We start from the raw sequence: 17,015 nt of genomic DNA on the forward strand, positions 1-17,015 counted from the left end.
CGGCATGGTTTGCAGATCTTTTAACTTGCCTTAATTAAGGTGGTCCTCCAGGGGTGGCGGAGGGAGTGAGTCTCTTCATCCTCTGGGGTTTCTTTCCGTAGATTAGTTATTTGCTAGGGCGACAGGCACACTGCAAGTTGGGGGGGCCTTTGAGTCTAACGCAGGGGTGCAGGGTGGGGGGTCTTGTTCTACGGGTTGGTTTGGGGTAGGAGGGGGGAAAGTTGTTATTGTTTGGTTCCCTTCAAGGCACTCTGTTGATGGACTTTTGGATTTGGCTGTTGCGACTAATGTGGGGTGGATGCTGCGATTACATTTGGGATGGGGGTAGGGGGCTAAATTTGCTGTGTTGGAATGTTAACGGATTGGGGGACAGGATAAAATGTGGTGTGGTGTTACAACTCTTGAGACGTCTTTCCCCTGATGTTGTGCTGTTGCAAGAAACACATTTGATGGGCAATATCTGCCAGGCTATGAATCGTAGGGGCTACCGTCTCCTGGCACACTCCGGCTTCACCACTGGCTCTAGGGGGGTGGGTATCTTGGTTAGAGTATCCCTCCCCCTTGAGATAGATGCTGTCGTCCTTGACGATAGGGGGCGATATGCTGCCATTACTGGACGGTGGGAGGGGAAGGTCGTCACTTTGCTCTCCGTTTATTTCCCGCCTGGCCTTCAGACAACGACCTTTGCTGACCTGGGGAGGGTGCTACTGGGGCTCCCGGAAGGCATCCTTGTGGTGGGTGGCGATTTTAACTCTGTGGTCTCCGGAAATGTCGATCCCTACCCGCCGAGGGACCTCGGGAGGTCCCGGTCCTGGCTGAGTGGCTTCCTTGACACCCTGGGACTAATAGATTGCTGGAGGCTGCTACACCCTGGACAATTACAATACACTTTCCACTCTGGTGCTCATGGTAGCCTTTCGAGGCTTGACTATATCCTGATGCCCGCAACACAGGCCCCACTTGTTAAGGAGATTAGACATCTGGCTAGGGGTATCTCAGACCACTCCCCCTTATGGCTCGTAATGGAAACAGGACCGGGAACTGAGGGCCGGGTAGCCCCGATCAACCCTTGGTATCTCTGTGACCCCAAGATCCGTACGGAACTGATCAAATCACTTGACCATTATTTTGTGGAGAATGTGGGGTCTGTGTCATAGTCTGTCTCGCTATGGGAAGCCTATAAGGCGGTCATCCGCGGCCACGCCTTATCATTAATTAATAATGCTAAGAAACGTAAGTGCGAGGCAGTGGTCCGACTTGAAACTGAGATATCAGACATAGAAAGAGAGCTGGAATCTGATGTTACCCAGGACAGGTTGCACCTCCTCAGCCTCAAACCGACTATAGAGCGTTGGTCACTGATGCCGCCAAGGTCATGAGTAGAGAGCAGCAAGGCCGTTTGTATGATGTGGGTGATAAGGCCGGAAAGTTGATAGCTTGGTTGGACAAGAAGGAGAGGGCTAGTTGTGTGGTTCCTCTGATTGAGAGGGCGGATGGAGTGAGAGTGACTGACCCGGTTGAGATTGTGGAGTGTTTTTCTGAGTATTTTCAAACCGTATACTCCCCAGTGTCGGACAGACCGGAACAGGATTTGTATCTGCTTCTGAGAGACATTGCTTTGCCCTGCTTGTCGGAACTGGATAGGGAATTGATGGACGCGACACTCTCTGTCGAGGAGGTCGCGACCGCAATCCGCTCTGTGAGATCGGGAAAGGCCACGGGTCCGAATGGTCTTCCCATCGAACTCTATAAGCTGCGCCCAGACAAAATAGCACCACATCTTCGCTCGATGTTTTTAGAATCGCTAGACGCGGGTACCCTTCCATCCGATCAAAGGCTTGCGTCTATCATCGTTATTCACAAGGAGGGGAAGCCGCGGGATTGCTGCGCGTCGTACAGGCCCATCTCGCTCTTACAACGCTGAGCCTAAGATCCTTGCTAAAGTGCTTGCGAATCGTTTAATCTCTGTTGTCTGCGACCTGATCCATCCGTATCAGTCCGGGTTTATTCCGCACCGGAACGCGGCGCTGAACCTTCGGCGTTTACATGGCGACCTTGCGAGAGCGTCCTCGCTGCGTGAATCGGCCATTTTGGCTTCTTTGGACGCCACAATAGCGTTTGATACGCTGGAATGGCCATAGCTTTGGGCTGTCCTCGCCAAGTTTGGTTTTGGCCCAGTTTTCATCAGTTGGGTGAAACTATTATATCAAGACCCCTTGGCCCAGTTAGTTGTTAATGGTCGTGTTTCTGGCTCATTTTCTCTTGGAAGGGGTACTCGCCAGGGGTGCCCGTTGTCTCCGCTTCTTTTCGCTCTTGCTTTGGATCCTTTGGCGGCTTGGCTGCGCTGGGAACCGTCAATGAAGGGTATACCCTGGACCCCTGATTTCGAGGACCGGATATCGCTCTATGCTGACGACATCCTGTTATACCTCACGTCGCCTCGGAAGTCGCTAATAGTATTATTCGATGTCTTGACTTCCTTCGGTAAAAATTCTGGCCTTGTGATCAATTGGTCCAAGTCCTGCGTGTACGTTCTCTCGGGAGACCCTCCTCTCTTGCCGCGTGGGTGCCCAATACAGGTGGTACACGCGGGTTTCAAATACTTAGGGGTGTTTATCACTTTAGATCCTGTGGTTCGCTATGAACGTAACCTGCTGCCTGCATGGCGTAAACTTCCGTTGTCCCCGCTTGGACTTGCGGCTCTATTTAAGATGATGTCACTGCCCCGATTTTTGTATGCCCTACAGAATACTTGCGATACCATCCCGGCCAGCTACTTTTGGGAGATTGAAAGCTTGCAGCGACACCTGATATGGGGTGGACGGTCTCGCATAGCACTTGCCAAGTTGACACTTCCTTGGTACAACAGTGGAATTGCTCTCCCAGATATTAAGCGCTACTACTGGGCCTCCCAACTGGGGGCGATTATTCACGGCATGTATGATCCCGCGTCGAACCCCTCGTTCGAAATGGATAGATGGTTGCTGCCTGGTGGTGACTACAACAGGGCGCTTTATACGAAATCCGCAGGGAGGCTGCTCACTGGCCCTACCAAGATAGCGGTGCAAGTATGGCAACGTGCGAATGATGCCATGGGATGGAAGAATAGACTTACACGCGCCACTCCGCTTTATGCTTCCGAGAGGCTGGGCTCCCTATGGAAGACGAAAGGCTTTGATAGATGGGACGTGATTGGTATATGCAGGGTGAATGATGTGTGGACTAAGGGTAGGGTTAAAACCTTCGACGAGTTGAGATTGGAGTATGACCTGGGTGACAGGGAGTTTTTTAGATATGCTCAGATCCGACACGCACTGATGGCGGTTTTCCCTCCGGGTACTATTGTTCCTGAGGCGTCACCGCTTGAGGATCGGGTGCTGAATGGACACGTTCCAGACAGTACGATTTCGCTTATTTATAAAAAGCTGATAAACGATAGGACCGACCTTTTACAGCGACTCAGGGAAGCTTGGACTGGCGATGGATTGGAGTTAGATGACGAGGACTGGCAGCAGGCCATATCCTCGCCGAAAGAGGTGGCAATTCCGGCCCGCCTTAGGTTTGTGCAGCTTAAGATTCTCCACAGGATCTATGTTACCGGTCCGTGCTTGGTCAGTATGGGTTACGCTTCGGATGGGCTGTGCAGGCGTGGTTGTGGCCTTCCGGGCACCTTTCTTCACATACTCTGGGAGTGCCCGGTGGTTGTTAGTTTCTGGACTCAAGCGCATGCAGTAATGGAAGAGGTCACGGGTGTTGTGTTGTGTTGTTGCCTGAAGCTAGACGATGTTCGTTGAATGTGTGGGAACCGAATGACTATGATTTGTCACAGACTCAGTGGGTGACACTCGGCGATATGATCGCTAAGAGGGATATCGCCCAGTTGTGGGGCTCCCAGAGGCCACCCACAGTTCTGGCATGGAAGGAGAATATGGACTGGTGTATGTTCAGGGAGAAGACGGTGTATGTGGCCCGCGGCAAGCCCCGCAGGTGGGGTAAGTTTGGGGTCAATGGAACTCCTACCGGGGAGATATATGCACACCCCCCTTCACACAACTGGTGGCGTACCCTCCCTCCCCTTGACCCGACATTCCTGCTAACATGTTGCTTTGATTGTCTCTGGACTCGCTGCATCCCTCAATCCTCCCATCCTGCCATCCTGCAATGTCAATGATTGTATTATGATCTCATGCTTTCCTCCCCGCAGGACGCTTCGTCATTCGATTGCTTGTACTGCCTTGATTATTTCTTTTTGTTTATGTTGTTAAAAGTTTTAATAAAAAGAAATATTAAAAAAAAAAAAAAAAGCTAGAGATAGAGCTGAAGAATTGACCAGCCTTAGAAGATTCAAAAATCTGAATCAGCCTTAGAAGAGGCAAAGAAAAAACTAGATGACATCAACAGAGATGTCGAAGGATACAGCGAGTATCTTCTTGACAAAAAAACTAACAAACTTAAAAAGGACATTGAAAGGTTCTCTGAAGAAAGGGTCTATCCATTTCTGAAAGAAAATTATTATCAACAACGTAATGACCCTAATTGGGAGCGACCACAGAATAGACAAACCTTTAACAGGGGTAGTAGAAAACAGATTACTTTCTCTGAAACCTCAGGGTCCAGTAGTGAGGATGAGGGGGGTACAGAGAGAAGAGAATGATGGTAGAAATAATTTTAGAGATCAGGGGCCTTTTTTAGATGCACCCCCGAAGAGGGGGCAACGGGAACACAGGGAGGGGTCAATTCAATCGGGCCCTCGGCCTCAGCAAGAGTACATGAAAACGAGGAACAAGCGGTACTGGCAACCGACCGAATACCAGTCATAAATTTCTCAGACAGATCCCTTAGTCCAACAGAAATGGGTATTCTCAGTAGGGGTCTTAGTTTCGTCCCTACCAATGGTATAGACTCTTTCCACTTGAAAAGGATATGCGTTCCTTCTTTAGGAAGGTCAGATTGAGAAGATTTTTCAAGGATAGAGAATCAAGAGAACGCATTAATTTGTCAGGATTAAAACCTAAATCTGTGTTCACACCTGCGTTAGGGATGGTTGGAAAAAATATTGAAGCCTTTGAAATGGCTGTGGAAAGTGGCATTCACAAGATCCTCAATAACAACAAAAGGCATAATACCTACAACATTAGTAAGGAAGAGAGAACAGCCCTTAATTCCCTTAAGGATGCTAGGTCCCTTACCATTAAACCGGCGGATAAAGGGGGTGGAGTCGTAGTTCTTAATACAACCGACTATGAAAATAGAATGTATAAACTGTTAAATGTAAAAGAACATTATGAAAGGACAACAGAGAGTAGCATTGTCAAAATATCTAAAGATTGCACTGCACTTTTACTAGAGGCTAAGGAACAAGGTTGGATATGCGAAGATAAGTTCAAATATCTGACCTATGTAGAGCCCAAAATTCCGGCTATATACTGCCTACCCAAGGTGCATAAGCAATATGATGACCCCCCAATGCGCCCGATTGTTAGCAGTATCGACTCACTTCTTGAGCCAATTAGCAAATACGTTGACCATTTCCTAAAACCCCTTGTGTTTAATATGAAGTCCTATGTAAGGGACTCGGCACACATGATTTCTCTTATTGAGGGAAAGGAATTCTGTGGAGAGACTCAGTGTCTGGTTACCTTAGACATTGAGTCTCTCTACACTAATATTCCCCAGGAGGACACTGTCTGTGTAATCAGGGATATTCTGGAGACCCAGGACATCGGTGGAGCCAATAAGGATTTTATTGTTAGATGTGTAAAACTCATTTTGACCAATAATGTCTTTCTCTTTAAGGATGAGCTGTTCAAACAACTGAAGGGGACCAGCATGGGGGCCACTTGTGCCTCCAGTCTGGCCTGCCTTTATGTTGGTCAGTTTGGAAAACGTGTACAATGAGATTGCCCGTTTTTTTCGAAAATGTAGCGGGATGGTACCGCTACATTGACGACATTTTCTTTATTTGGTTGAATTTGGGCGATCCAAACCTAAAATTCACATCATACCACAGTATCTCTAAAGTGAATTTTTTAGATATCACAATCAAAGAAGTAAGTGGGCTTTTGGAAGTTGAATTATTTACCAAACCCACGGCGAAAAATACACTTCTTCATTTCTCAAGTTTCCACCCTAAGTCGCAGAGAGAAAGTATACCATTCAGTCAATTTCTGCGACTTAGGAAAAATTGTTCGGAACTTGAAGATTTTTATAAACACTCGGAGATTCTAAAAACGACGTTCAGAGATAGGGGGTACCCGAAAAAACTTCTAACACACTCAATGAAGAGAGCTAGATTTTATGATCGAGATGCTTTAGTCAACAAGTCTGTGAAAGAGAAAGAGCCTTTAAACAAAATTGTATTTGTGAGTAAATTTTCGACTCTGAGTAACCAAATAAAGAATGTAGTTAACAAAAACTGGCATATCCTTAACCATGATGAAAGTGTCACTTTGGAGAAACCGCTTTTTGCATTTAAGAAAAATAAGAACCTGCGTGATCTACTAGTGCATACTTACAGAGAAGAAAATCAATCGGTTCAAAAAAACCATGACCAATACAACAGCAATAGGAAATTTCAAATGCAGTACCTGCAATATTTGCCCACAATGCCTGCAGACCACGGAAATAATCCACAACGGCGTGACATTAAAATCTAAAACTATGAGCAACTGCAAAAGCAACAATGGCATATTTCCTGAGGTTTTGGCTACGTTGGGGAGACAGGCAGGGAGGTTCGTGTTAGGCTTCAGGAACATAGGTCCGCCATTAGGACGAAAAAGATCACAGCACCATTAGTGACCCATTTTCTTGAGGCAGGCCATAGCAAAAGTGATTTCATGTGGTTCATCCTTGAAAAAATTAAAATTGGCAAGAGAGGAGGAAACATGCAGTCCAAAAGGAAAATGCGCGAACAGTGGTATATTTCATATTTTAACACTGGAACAACGGGACATTCAAAGAAGATTGTTATATTACTTGTTGGACATTGGTCTCAAAGTTTTTTGGATGATGTAAAGTAATTATTATAAATGTTCCACACTGTGAGTGGTTTTGTATTGACATTTCCCTTACATGGCTGTAGTAAGTGTAAAAGATCATAGAGGAGCCATTATAGGATACTTACTGTTCACTATATATCTGACAATTCTGTATGATAAAATATCTGTTTGTAATTACATCTTTGGCGTATAAATAATGTGAAATATATATTGCCAGTAATATACATCGCTACGCATATGGTCTGTTTCTTAGTTCTTCAGTTGTATAGATCATGGGTGCTCGTCCCGTATGTTTGGGCAACACAAATTCGCATGTTGCTATATATGACGCACGCAATTTGTACGTCTGTTATGCCCCTGCGCTAATATAAAAAATTCAATGGTATGAGATTGACTATCTAGACACTCTTTAAATAATATGGACCGAACTCGAATAAACTATATGATTGGAGATAATTTCCCTATGTAATATCATAATTGTAAGAGGGATTTATGTAGCTTGCTAGTTATAGAAATATGCATGACAAGTATTGTATCTAAATAATATGGACACAACTCGAATAAACTATATAATTGGAGACAATCTCCCTATGTAATATCATACTTGTAAGAGGGATTAGTGTAGCTTGTTAATTATGGAAATATGCATGACAATGCATGACAAGTATTGTATCTATTGTATCTAGGGTATAATTTAAAATATGCGGCAGTCCCGTTAATAATTTTGAAGAAGGACCCTCCCAGGGCCGGATTCAATATCGCATGGGAATGACAGTAGGTAACTTGCACATTAATATCGATCAGAGACTAAAGAACCAACTAACGTAACCATCAACTGATTACCACTTTTAGCGGTTCAATGGCTGAAGTGTGCGTAAATCGGGAGAAATTAGGGTCGGATATAATGCATTAAGATCAAAGAATAGTCTTTCTTCTGTGGTGCCATTAAATAAGTATTACCTCCAACGCTCTAGTGGCTGGGAAGCACGAAATGTGGTAGGAACAAAAGTTGGCCGGATGCAGGAAAGCACACGGCAAATGGCGGAAGTCTGCTTACGTAGTGGGAGTGCTCAGATTATATAAATCCAGGCAGCCACGATCGTAGTTTGTTTACACAGACGAAGCGTGTGACCTGACAAGGAGCTCGAGTAAACACCATCAGGTAATGAAATGCCCAGGTTTTTACTTTGAAGGAGACCGTAATGCGCACAGATTACGCTAACCGTATTGTACCTAATCATCCTTAATTTTTTATAAATGTAGACCGCAGGCGGTCAAGACTGGGGATTACTAAGTAACCCGAGGCTTTGCGAGCAAGTCACATATGTTTCGGTTTTAATCTGGAGAAATACGGCCAAACCTGTACCTATTATTATTTGCAAGGTATGTTGTAAACCATCATAGGTGCAGGGTACAAGCGGTAATAGATAATGTGTGTTAACGATGGGTCGGAAACTGTGCCGGTTCTTTTGAGGATGTGTAGAAATAATAATATATATACATGTTGGCTCCCAAGTTAGGCATGCCATTACAAGCAAGTACGGGGGAGTATCGCTATATTTAAGATACTGAGAAAGATAATTAAGGCAATGCCCTTGTGTGTAAGACTCTAAATAGAGATGATCAGGAAGCTAATACGCTCTCATTCCTTCGTATGTATTTTGCAAATGCGGCAATCATGGAAAGTAGTTTTACAGGATACATATTCTATGCTAAGTTAAAGAGCCACTGCGTGCTGGCTCAGTTCGTATAAGCTATCATGTGTATTCGCATCATAGATATGCGTTGTGAAATATCTATGTCTTTGTTTTTCATCCCATAAATTCGAAGAGTGGCTTGGTATCAGGCATTATGAGGCTGTATTGTGATCTATGCTTCGAGCTTTTTTTAAAAAAAGAGCCACAACTTTAAAAGGCTAACTCTTTAAGTGAAATATTCATTGGGTCTTTATCTACTTCCCCACAAATACGAATAGGGGCATGATTTCAAATATTGACCTGCCCTATATACAACCTTAAAAGGCCACTTTTTCTAGAATATATGATTATCGTATGATCTAAATTGCCTCTGTAGATCTGATTAAAATATCACAGATGGGTACATGAACGGCCGGTAAAGAAAACCCGAAGAAAGACATTGCGCTAAATTGAAAGGTCTGTGGCTTCAAGTCGGGTTATTTTATACAGCTGTTAGTGTCTATAATCAAATGGGTATATCCATGGAACTGTAGGTTTCATATTATTTCTTTTTCCTCTATATATAGATAACCACTTTCGTGGTATCAAAATATTTTAATCTGGTCAATCAGCGATTTTCAACTGTCTCTGAATGAGGTAACTATTAATTTACCGGTGGTGCAGAATATGCTCGCTATTTGAAATTTTAAAGGACATGTGTAATTTGAATATGACAATTATACATAATATATTTGCCGTATGGGTGATTGTTTAACGGGCCTTAGGTAATATGATATAATAGAATGCACATATATGCCATGGATGAAATTGCACAGTGCTCATTATTAAAAAGGAGACTGTATAAAATGAAAGGTTTCATTAACCGGACTGAGAATTTTGAAGAAAAACATGTAATCTATGTATGTAAGAATGGTGCATATAGTTGTTAATGTGGAGTAATCAGGGAATGTTTTTTTAAATACTTTGATGGTCGTATTTTAATGTTTTAATATAGAAATGTTGTAGGTATGCTTATCTAAGACACTTTTTCTTATATTGCAGATATTTTACTTTTAATGTGGGATTCAACCATTATATCCTGAAGAAGGTGTTGGCCCCTAAAAATACTATGCCCACCGTAACGCGTCGATGCCCTTTTTGTTGAGTTGAAGTACTTTAAGCCCTAGTGACAACAACTCTGACTAAAACTAGTCTGATATCAGAGCGTGACTACGATTGTTGCTATTGTACTTACCTCATGCTAATAGGATTCATTTTTTCCTTAAGCCTTGTTTCCCACTTGTGATATGTAGCTGTATTGTGTAATGACATTTTATTGTGTTTAATGTCTGTATATTTTAATTTGTGTCTGACAAATAGAAACGATAAGCTTTTTAACAAATTGTACTGAATAAACTGTATTATTTTAATTAATATTTCCTTTATTGCTCCGGTTTGAATGTTTTGTGGTAGTTATAAATTGTTTCTATGATATACGGTTGTACCCAAAAGGGAATCTTTTTTGACAATCGACCGTTTCTAGAGCCAGTTCCCCAAATAATCATGACAGCGGACGCATCGCTCTCCGGCTGGGGAGCTCACCTACTGCATCACACCATGCAAGGCAGGTGGACACCGCAACAAAAGTTACTCCACATCAATCACTTGGAGCTGCTAACTGTTTTTCTAGCCCTAAAAGCATTCCAAAAACAAATATCAGGCAAAGCTGTCTTAGTCCGCACAGACAATATGACAGCCATGTACTACATAAACAAACAAGGAGGAACACACTCTCTGCAGCTCTCTCAGTTAGTACAGCAGATATGGAGATGGGCTATACCTCTAAAATTCTTCCTATTAGCCCAACATGTCCCAGGCATACAAAACAGCATAGCAGATATGCTAAGTCACCAGACACAGCAAATCCACGAGTGGGAACTTCATCCGCAAGTTCTTCAACCGTTTTTTCAAACATGGGGACAACCTCAGATAGACCTCTTTGCCACCCATAAAAATGCAAAATGCCCAAACTTCGCCGCCAGATACCCACACCCATTGTCCAAAGGCAATGCGATATGGATGAACTGGTCAGGACAATTTGCATACGCCTTTCCTCCTCTCCCACTACTTCCGTTAGTGGCTCGCAAACTACAGCAACATTCCCTACCACTCATTCTAGTAGCTCCAACTTGGGCCAGACAACCGTGGTACACCACGCTGCTGCAACTATCCGTGGTACCACACCAAAAACTAAGCCTACCTCCACGCCTATTATCACAGAACCATGGAGAGATCAGACACCCGGACCCAGCTCAACTCAACCTAGCGATCTGGCTCCTGAAGTCATAGAGTTTGGATACCGTAACCTTCCTCAAGGTTGTATGAACGTTATCAAAGAGGCTAGACGACCCGCTACTAGAGCATGTTATACTGCTAAGTGGATACGGTTCGTCATATACTGCCAAAACAACCAGATAGATCCCCTAGATGTGTCTATTCAACACATCATAGGATACCTCTTACACCTTCAAAAGTGTCATTTAGCCTACACGTCAATCAAGACTACACCTTGCTGCCATTGCAGCATATTTACAAAATAGACAACATCTATCTCTTTTTAGAGTACCAGCGATAAAAGCTTTCATGGAAGGACTTAAAAGAATAATCCCTCGTAGAACACCACCTTCACCAGTGTGGAACTTAAACATTGTTCTCACACGGTTAATGGGACCTCCCTTGGAACCCTTACATACATGTAAATTGCAATTCCTAACTTGGAAAGTAGCTTTCCTAGTAGCCATTACTTCTCTCAGAAGAGTTAGTGAACTCCAAGCATTTACCATTCAAGAACCTTTTCTGCAAATGCATCATAACAAGGTGGTTCTTCGCACTAATCCTAAATTCATTCCAAAGGCCATTTCACCATTCCATCTAAATCAATCTGTTGAGTTGCCCGTATTCTTCTCGCAGCCACAAACAGTCGCAGAAAGAGCTCTACACACCTTAGACGTCAAAAGAGCATTACTGTATTACATCGAAAGAACACAACGTTTTCGGAAAACCAAACAGCTTTTTGTGTCTTTTTCACCACCACATAAAGGGAACCCCATATCAAAATCGGGGATAGCTAGGTGGATTGTTAAGTGCATACAAATATGTTACCATAAAGCTAAACGTACGTTAACAATTCCCCAAAAAGCCCATTCTACAAGAAAGATAGGGGCTTCTATGGCATTCTTAGGGAACATCCCCCTAGATGATACATGCAAAGCAGCAACATGGTCTACACCGCACACATTCACAAAACACTATTGTGTAGATGTGCAAACTAAGCAACAAGCCACTGTAGGCAAGGCTGTACGAAAAACTCTGTTTCAAACAACTGCAACAGATACAGGTGGTCGCCGCTAAGGTGGGTACTGCTATAAAATCTATGCACAGTGTGTAATCTGCAGCTCATATGCCTCGAACGGAAAATGCTACTTACCAGTATGCATCTGTTCTTGGCATGTAGACCTGCAGAGTTACACACGCCCACCTGCCTCCCAGGCTACCTTTATCTGTTCCAGTATTATCTTAATTAGATACAAAACACATGGACATCACTACTTTTTGTACAGCTCCATCACTTCCCTAATGGCGAAAAACAATCTGGGGATGGAGCCGATGCCCATGCGCAGTATCCAAAGGTGGAGTCACCTATCCCGTGACTTCCAATGACTTTTCTACAACAAAACAAACTGCAAACATCCGGGCCCAACACTAGGTGGCCATCTATGTACAGTGTGTAACTCTGCAGCTCTACATGCCAAGAACAGATGCATACTGGTAAGTAGCATTTTCCTTGTGTCTTGTTGCGTATGGACTGATTCTCCAGTTAGGGTAGTAATGTGTGTAATATTTGGTGGTTTCTGTCTATCCTGCACTATGCGCGCTAATAACGTTCCAGCCCTATCCGCCTCCGTATGTTTCTGCTGTATAAAGGCTCTATAGTCTTACTCGCAGTGTTTCAAGAGTTTCAGCATGGCTAATACGTGCATTCTGTAGTGCCTCACGTTTGCTTGGATCTGTCACCGCTTTCTGCTCCAATGAGGACATTGAATTTTCAATTCTAATCAAACTTGGGTGCGTTTCGTGTCTGGCTCCCACTACCTGTCCGATTGCAGCCGCCCTTACCACCACTTTAAGAGCGTCCCAATCTATGAGGTTCGTGGAAGCCGTGTTCCAGTTTTCAAACATGTAATTAGTGATAGTATTGGAGCTCGTTGCCCGGAATGGGCCATCTTCTAATAGCTGGGGTCTCAGTTTCCAGGTGGACACTGGTGTCGGCACAGTACCCCAATGAATTGTAAGTACAAGGGGTTTGTGGTCTGAGAGGGTTTTGGCTAAATAGGTGGATCGGCTTGCTTGTGTAACAATGGTATTGGAGCATATGGATCTATCTGTCCTAGTATGGAGTTGGAGGACAGGTGAGTAAAATGAGTACTCCTTGTGTGTAGGATGCAGTAGTCTCCATACGTCGGATAGGCCCCACCCCTCCAGCCAGGATTTTAAGAGATCTGCTAGTTTGCCGGCGGTAACACCATGCAATGGTGGGTGCGATCTGTCTAGCATCACATCCAGCACCGCATTGCAGTCTCCTCCCAAGATCCAGGGGATAGTATCCCATCCAACCAGTGCCATGCCCAATCGTTGGAAAAATTAGTCTTGGTCGACATTTGGGACATATATGCTTCCCAGAACCACAGCCTTGCCATCTAATGTGCCCATCAGTAAAACGTATCTGCCTTGGTCGTCAATGCAACGTTCTATTTCCTTGAAAGGGACCCCGTGTCGAATCCGGATAGCCTTACCTCTAGTAAATGCAGAGTAGTTGCTGGATATCATCTGCCCATGCCATTTCCTACAGGTTTTCTGAGATTCTGAATCAGTGAGATGAGATTCCTGGAGAAAGACTATGTGAGCCTGTCGTCTAAGTAGGTATGCATGTACTCGGTGTCTTTTCTGTACCGCCCCTAAGTCCCGCACATTCAAGGTCAACAGATTATAGAAGCCTACAGTAGTATGGTCTCTAGGCATAAGACAAGGTACAGGGTGAAGCTCCCAGAGTCGTGGAGCTCGTTAATTATTGCAGACCAGGAGTTCCCGTTCCCCATAAAACTAATACTTCTCGGCGCAGCCTGCAAACTGTGCTGGGCCCAACAATAATTGCTAACAGTCAATTTATAAATAACGGTGCGTACGCTAAGTGGGGTATCACTGCCACCATTCATACTGTGAATTATGTAAACGGTACGTCCTAGGGGCTCAACGGAGCCCGGGGAGGAGAAATTAGACATATATCAGCCGCTTTTCTCCTGGACCTCTTTACAGCGTTTGACACAGTCTCACACCCTACCGTCATCAGACACCTGTACGAGTCTGCCATCCAAATACCTGCGTTCAGCTGGATCTGCTCATCTTAATGGATAGTACACAAGCTGTCAGCCTGGCACTTTACTTCTCTGAAGCCCACAAACTCATCTGCAGAGTGCCTCAAGGTTCATCGTTCAGCCTCACCCTTTTCAACACAAATGGAATCCCTCTGGCCAACATCAGCCGTGCACACAACTTCAACATCCTCTCCCATGCAGGGGGCAATGGACATCTGGGGACTTTTAGAAACAAAAGATTAGCATGAAATCAAATGTCTTAGTAGAGAGCCACATCCACTGATCTAACCTGAGGACTGAATTCGGGTCGGAAGGGAACATATCAAAGTGAGCTACTTCAACAAATGACATACAGAATACATGTGGGGTGGTGAAAGACCAGATGCGGAATTATGCCCAAATATTGCTGTTTTTGATTTCAGTTTTGCTCATGTTTTGGCTCTTCTCATTTCAGTGGTTGTATTGTTGTATTGTAATTGCATTTATATAGCGCTTACTACCCCAGATGAGGTGTCGAAGCGCTTTTTCGGTGAGTAGCATGTTACTCCGGAACCCAGAAAGGATTAGTGTTGAATTAGTATAGTGAAATATGAAAGTGATTTAAGTGGTGGATAGGTTAGTTGATTATTTGGATTCAGAAGGATAGTGGAGGGATAGAAGAAGGAAAAAAGGTATGTATTTATATTGCGCTTGTTACCCCTGATGGAGTGTTTAAGCACTTTTTTGGTGGGTGGGGGTGCAAGTAGCACGATTGATTGTGTTATTGAACTACGTTTGGTACCGTAAACCTCAATAAAATGTATTTACAATATTGAAAAAATAAAAATAATTAAACCATAAATTTATATGTTGATTTTAATTTACACCTCTGAACCCTTAAAATTAGCACCCCATAGAAACATATCCCTGAACACCCTTACTATCCTTTTTTATAGACTCAATATACCTAATCCCTAAAAAACCTTTACTACTTTTATAGAAAACCCATCCCTAAAAACACTTTACTATCCCTAAAGTCTACTGATCCCTGAACCCTAAAAAACCCTCACTACACTTTAAACTACTCTTCTCTGAACACCAAAGACCCCTTACCGACCCTATATATTACCTAACCTGAACTAAAAAAAAACTTGAGAGCAGCTCTAGAAAACCTATCCCTCAACCCTCTAATTCCTGTACTATCCCATAGACTACTTATCTTTAAAAATCAGATGTATGATGGAACTGCATGCCATTACCACGCATGCCTTTACAACACGGTCTTCGAAAACGCATTCGTCTTTACGATTCATGCCTTTACCTCTAAAGTTTTTACCACACACATGCCTTTCCAACGAAAATGTATTTTACAGGTAAGTATAAACTCTTTATATCTAACCCTATTAACCCACAACCCTAAAAATTCCTTTGCCACACAAAAACCCCTTACCCATCTTAAACATTTCCTTGCCACTTCAAAAGCCCATACCCGCCCTAAACCCAAAATAACCCTTTCCCAGCCAAAACCCCATACCCACCATAAATCTAAAAATACCCTTGCCATCCATAAACACATATCCAACCTAAACCCTAAAAATACCCTTTATACACAAAAACTCATGCCCACCCTAAACCTTAAAAATAACCTTCCCAGCCAAAAACCCACACCCAGCTAAACCCTGAAAATACCCTTGCCAACCAAAAACCCATACCCACCCTAAACATTCCCTTGCCACCCAAAGACCCACACCAATCATTAACCCTAAAAATGCCCTTGCCACCCAATAACCCATACCCACCCTAAACCCTAAAAATACCCTTGCCACCCAAAAGCCCATACCCACCCTAAACCCTAAAAATACCCTTGTCACCCAAAAACCCATACCCACCCTAAAAATACCCTTCCAGCCCAAAATACCCACCGTAACTCTAAAGCAAACTTGCCCTAACATACACATACATATATTATACTTGCCTGCGTAATACTTCCATTTTCGTGTAAAGGCATGTGTGGTAAAGGCAGTGTTAAAAGTCTGCTTGGTAAAGGCATGTGTGATAAAGTGGTTTCGGCCGTGTTGTAAAGAGTGTTTCCCCTAAACCCTCTTACTACCTCTATAGACAACCTTTCCCTGAGCCCTAAAAACCTCTACCATCCTTCCCTGAACTCTAAAAAACACTTACATTTTATATTACCCTGCAGGCCCCAATACTACCCACCCCTAAAACCCCCCAAAAACCTTAGAGCCACCCTCTAGAAACCCCATTGCTGAACCTTAAAGAACCCTACCCTATCCCTACTATTCATAAAGGCTTGCCACCCCTGAACCCTAAAAACCCCTTTCTTCCGCTATAGACTTCCCCGGTCAACCCAAAAAAAACTTGCTATCACTACACACTACTCATTCTTAAACCTTAAAATGCCCGCACTACCCCTAAAGACTACCCTTCCCTGAACCCTTAAAAACAAGCTAATACATTAACAACCTTTTAACCCCCCATAAACATTAAAAATTAAAATATCACCCACCCCAGAACCTTTAAAAACCACTAATATTTAATTATAACATTAAAATTTCATGTAAACATTCATAATTTCATATTAATGTTTTAAATAAAATAATGTGTATATATATACATATGTATCTTAAAAAAATCTTAACACATTAGATAAATATCAATCAATCAAATATCCAGGTCTTGAGTTCCTTTCTAAAGTGGTTCAGGGAGGTTGAGGTGCAGAGGTAGAGAGGGAGGATGTTCAAGGCTTTGGCGGCGAGGGAATGAGCGTCCTCTGATGCAGCAGATGCGTGGAGTGTGTGCTAGGGCGAGAAGTGAGAAGCAAAGGTTTCTGGCTGGTTGCTGGAAGGTCAGGCGGTGGTTCATGTAGTGTGGTCCTAGGTCGTGGAGGGCTTGGTAGGAGTGGGTCAAGA

General features: G+C 43.5%; 1 protein-coding gene across 5 annotated transcripts in view; it reads left to right on the top strand.

The window, feature by feature from the left end:
- PHF11 (PHD finger protein 11) overlaps nucleotides 1-10,109 on the top strand; it is a 500,916-nt gene extending 490,807 nt beyond the window's left edge. For 2 of the 5 annotated variants that reach the window (XM_078657356.1, XM_078657352.1), the window contains one exon: nucleotides 9,737-10,109. Coding sequence is in view for 1 of the 5 variants with exons in the window: in XM_078657353.1 (XP_078513479.1) it covers nucleotides 9,737-9,777 (41 nt within the window). In the remaining 4 variants the exon portion in view is untranslated. The remainder of the gene's footprint in view (nucleotides 1-9,736) is intronic. The other 3 variants (XM_078657350.1, XM_078657355.1, XM_078657353.1) reach the window with 2 other exon arrangements.
- The last annotated feature ends 6,906 nt before the right edge of the window (nucleotides 10,110-17,015 follow it).

The sequence above is a fragment of the Lissotriton helveticus genome, chromosome 8 (assembly GCF_964261635.1).
Source record: "Lissotriton helveticus chromosome 8, aLisHel1.1, whole genome shotgun sequence".
Taxonomy (NCBI): domain Eukaryota; kingdom Metazoa; phylum Chordata; class Amphibia; order Caudata; family Salamandridae; genus Lissotriton; species Lissotriton helveticus.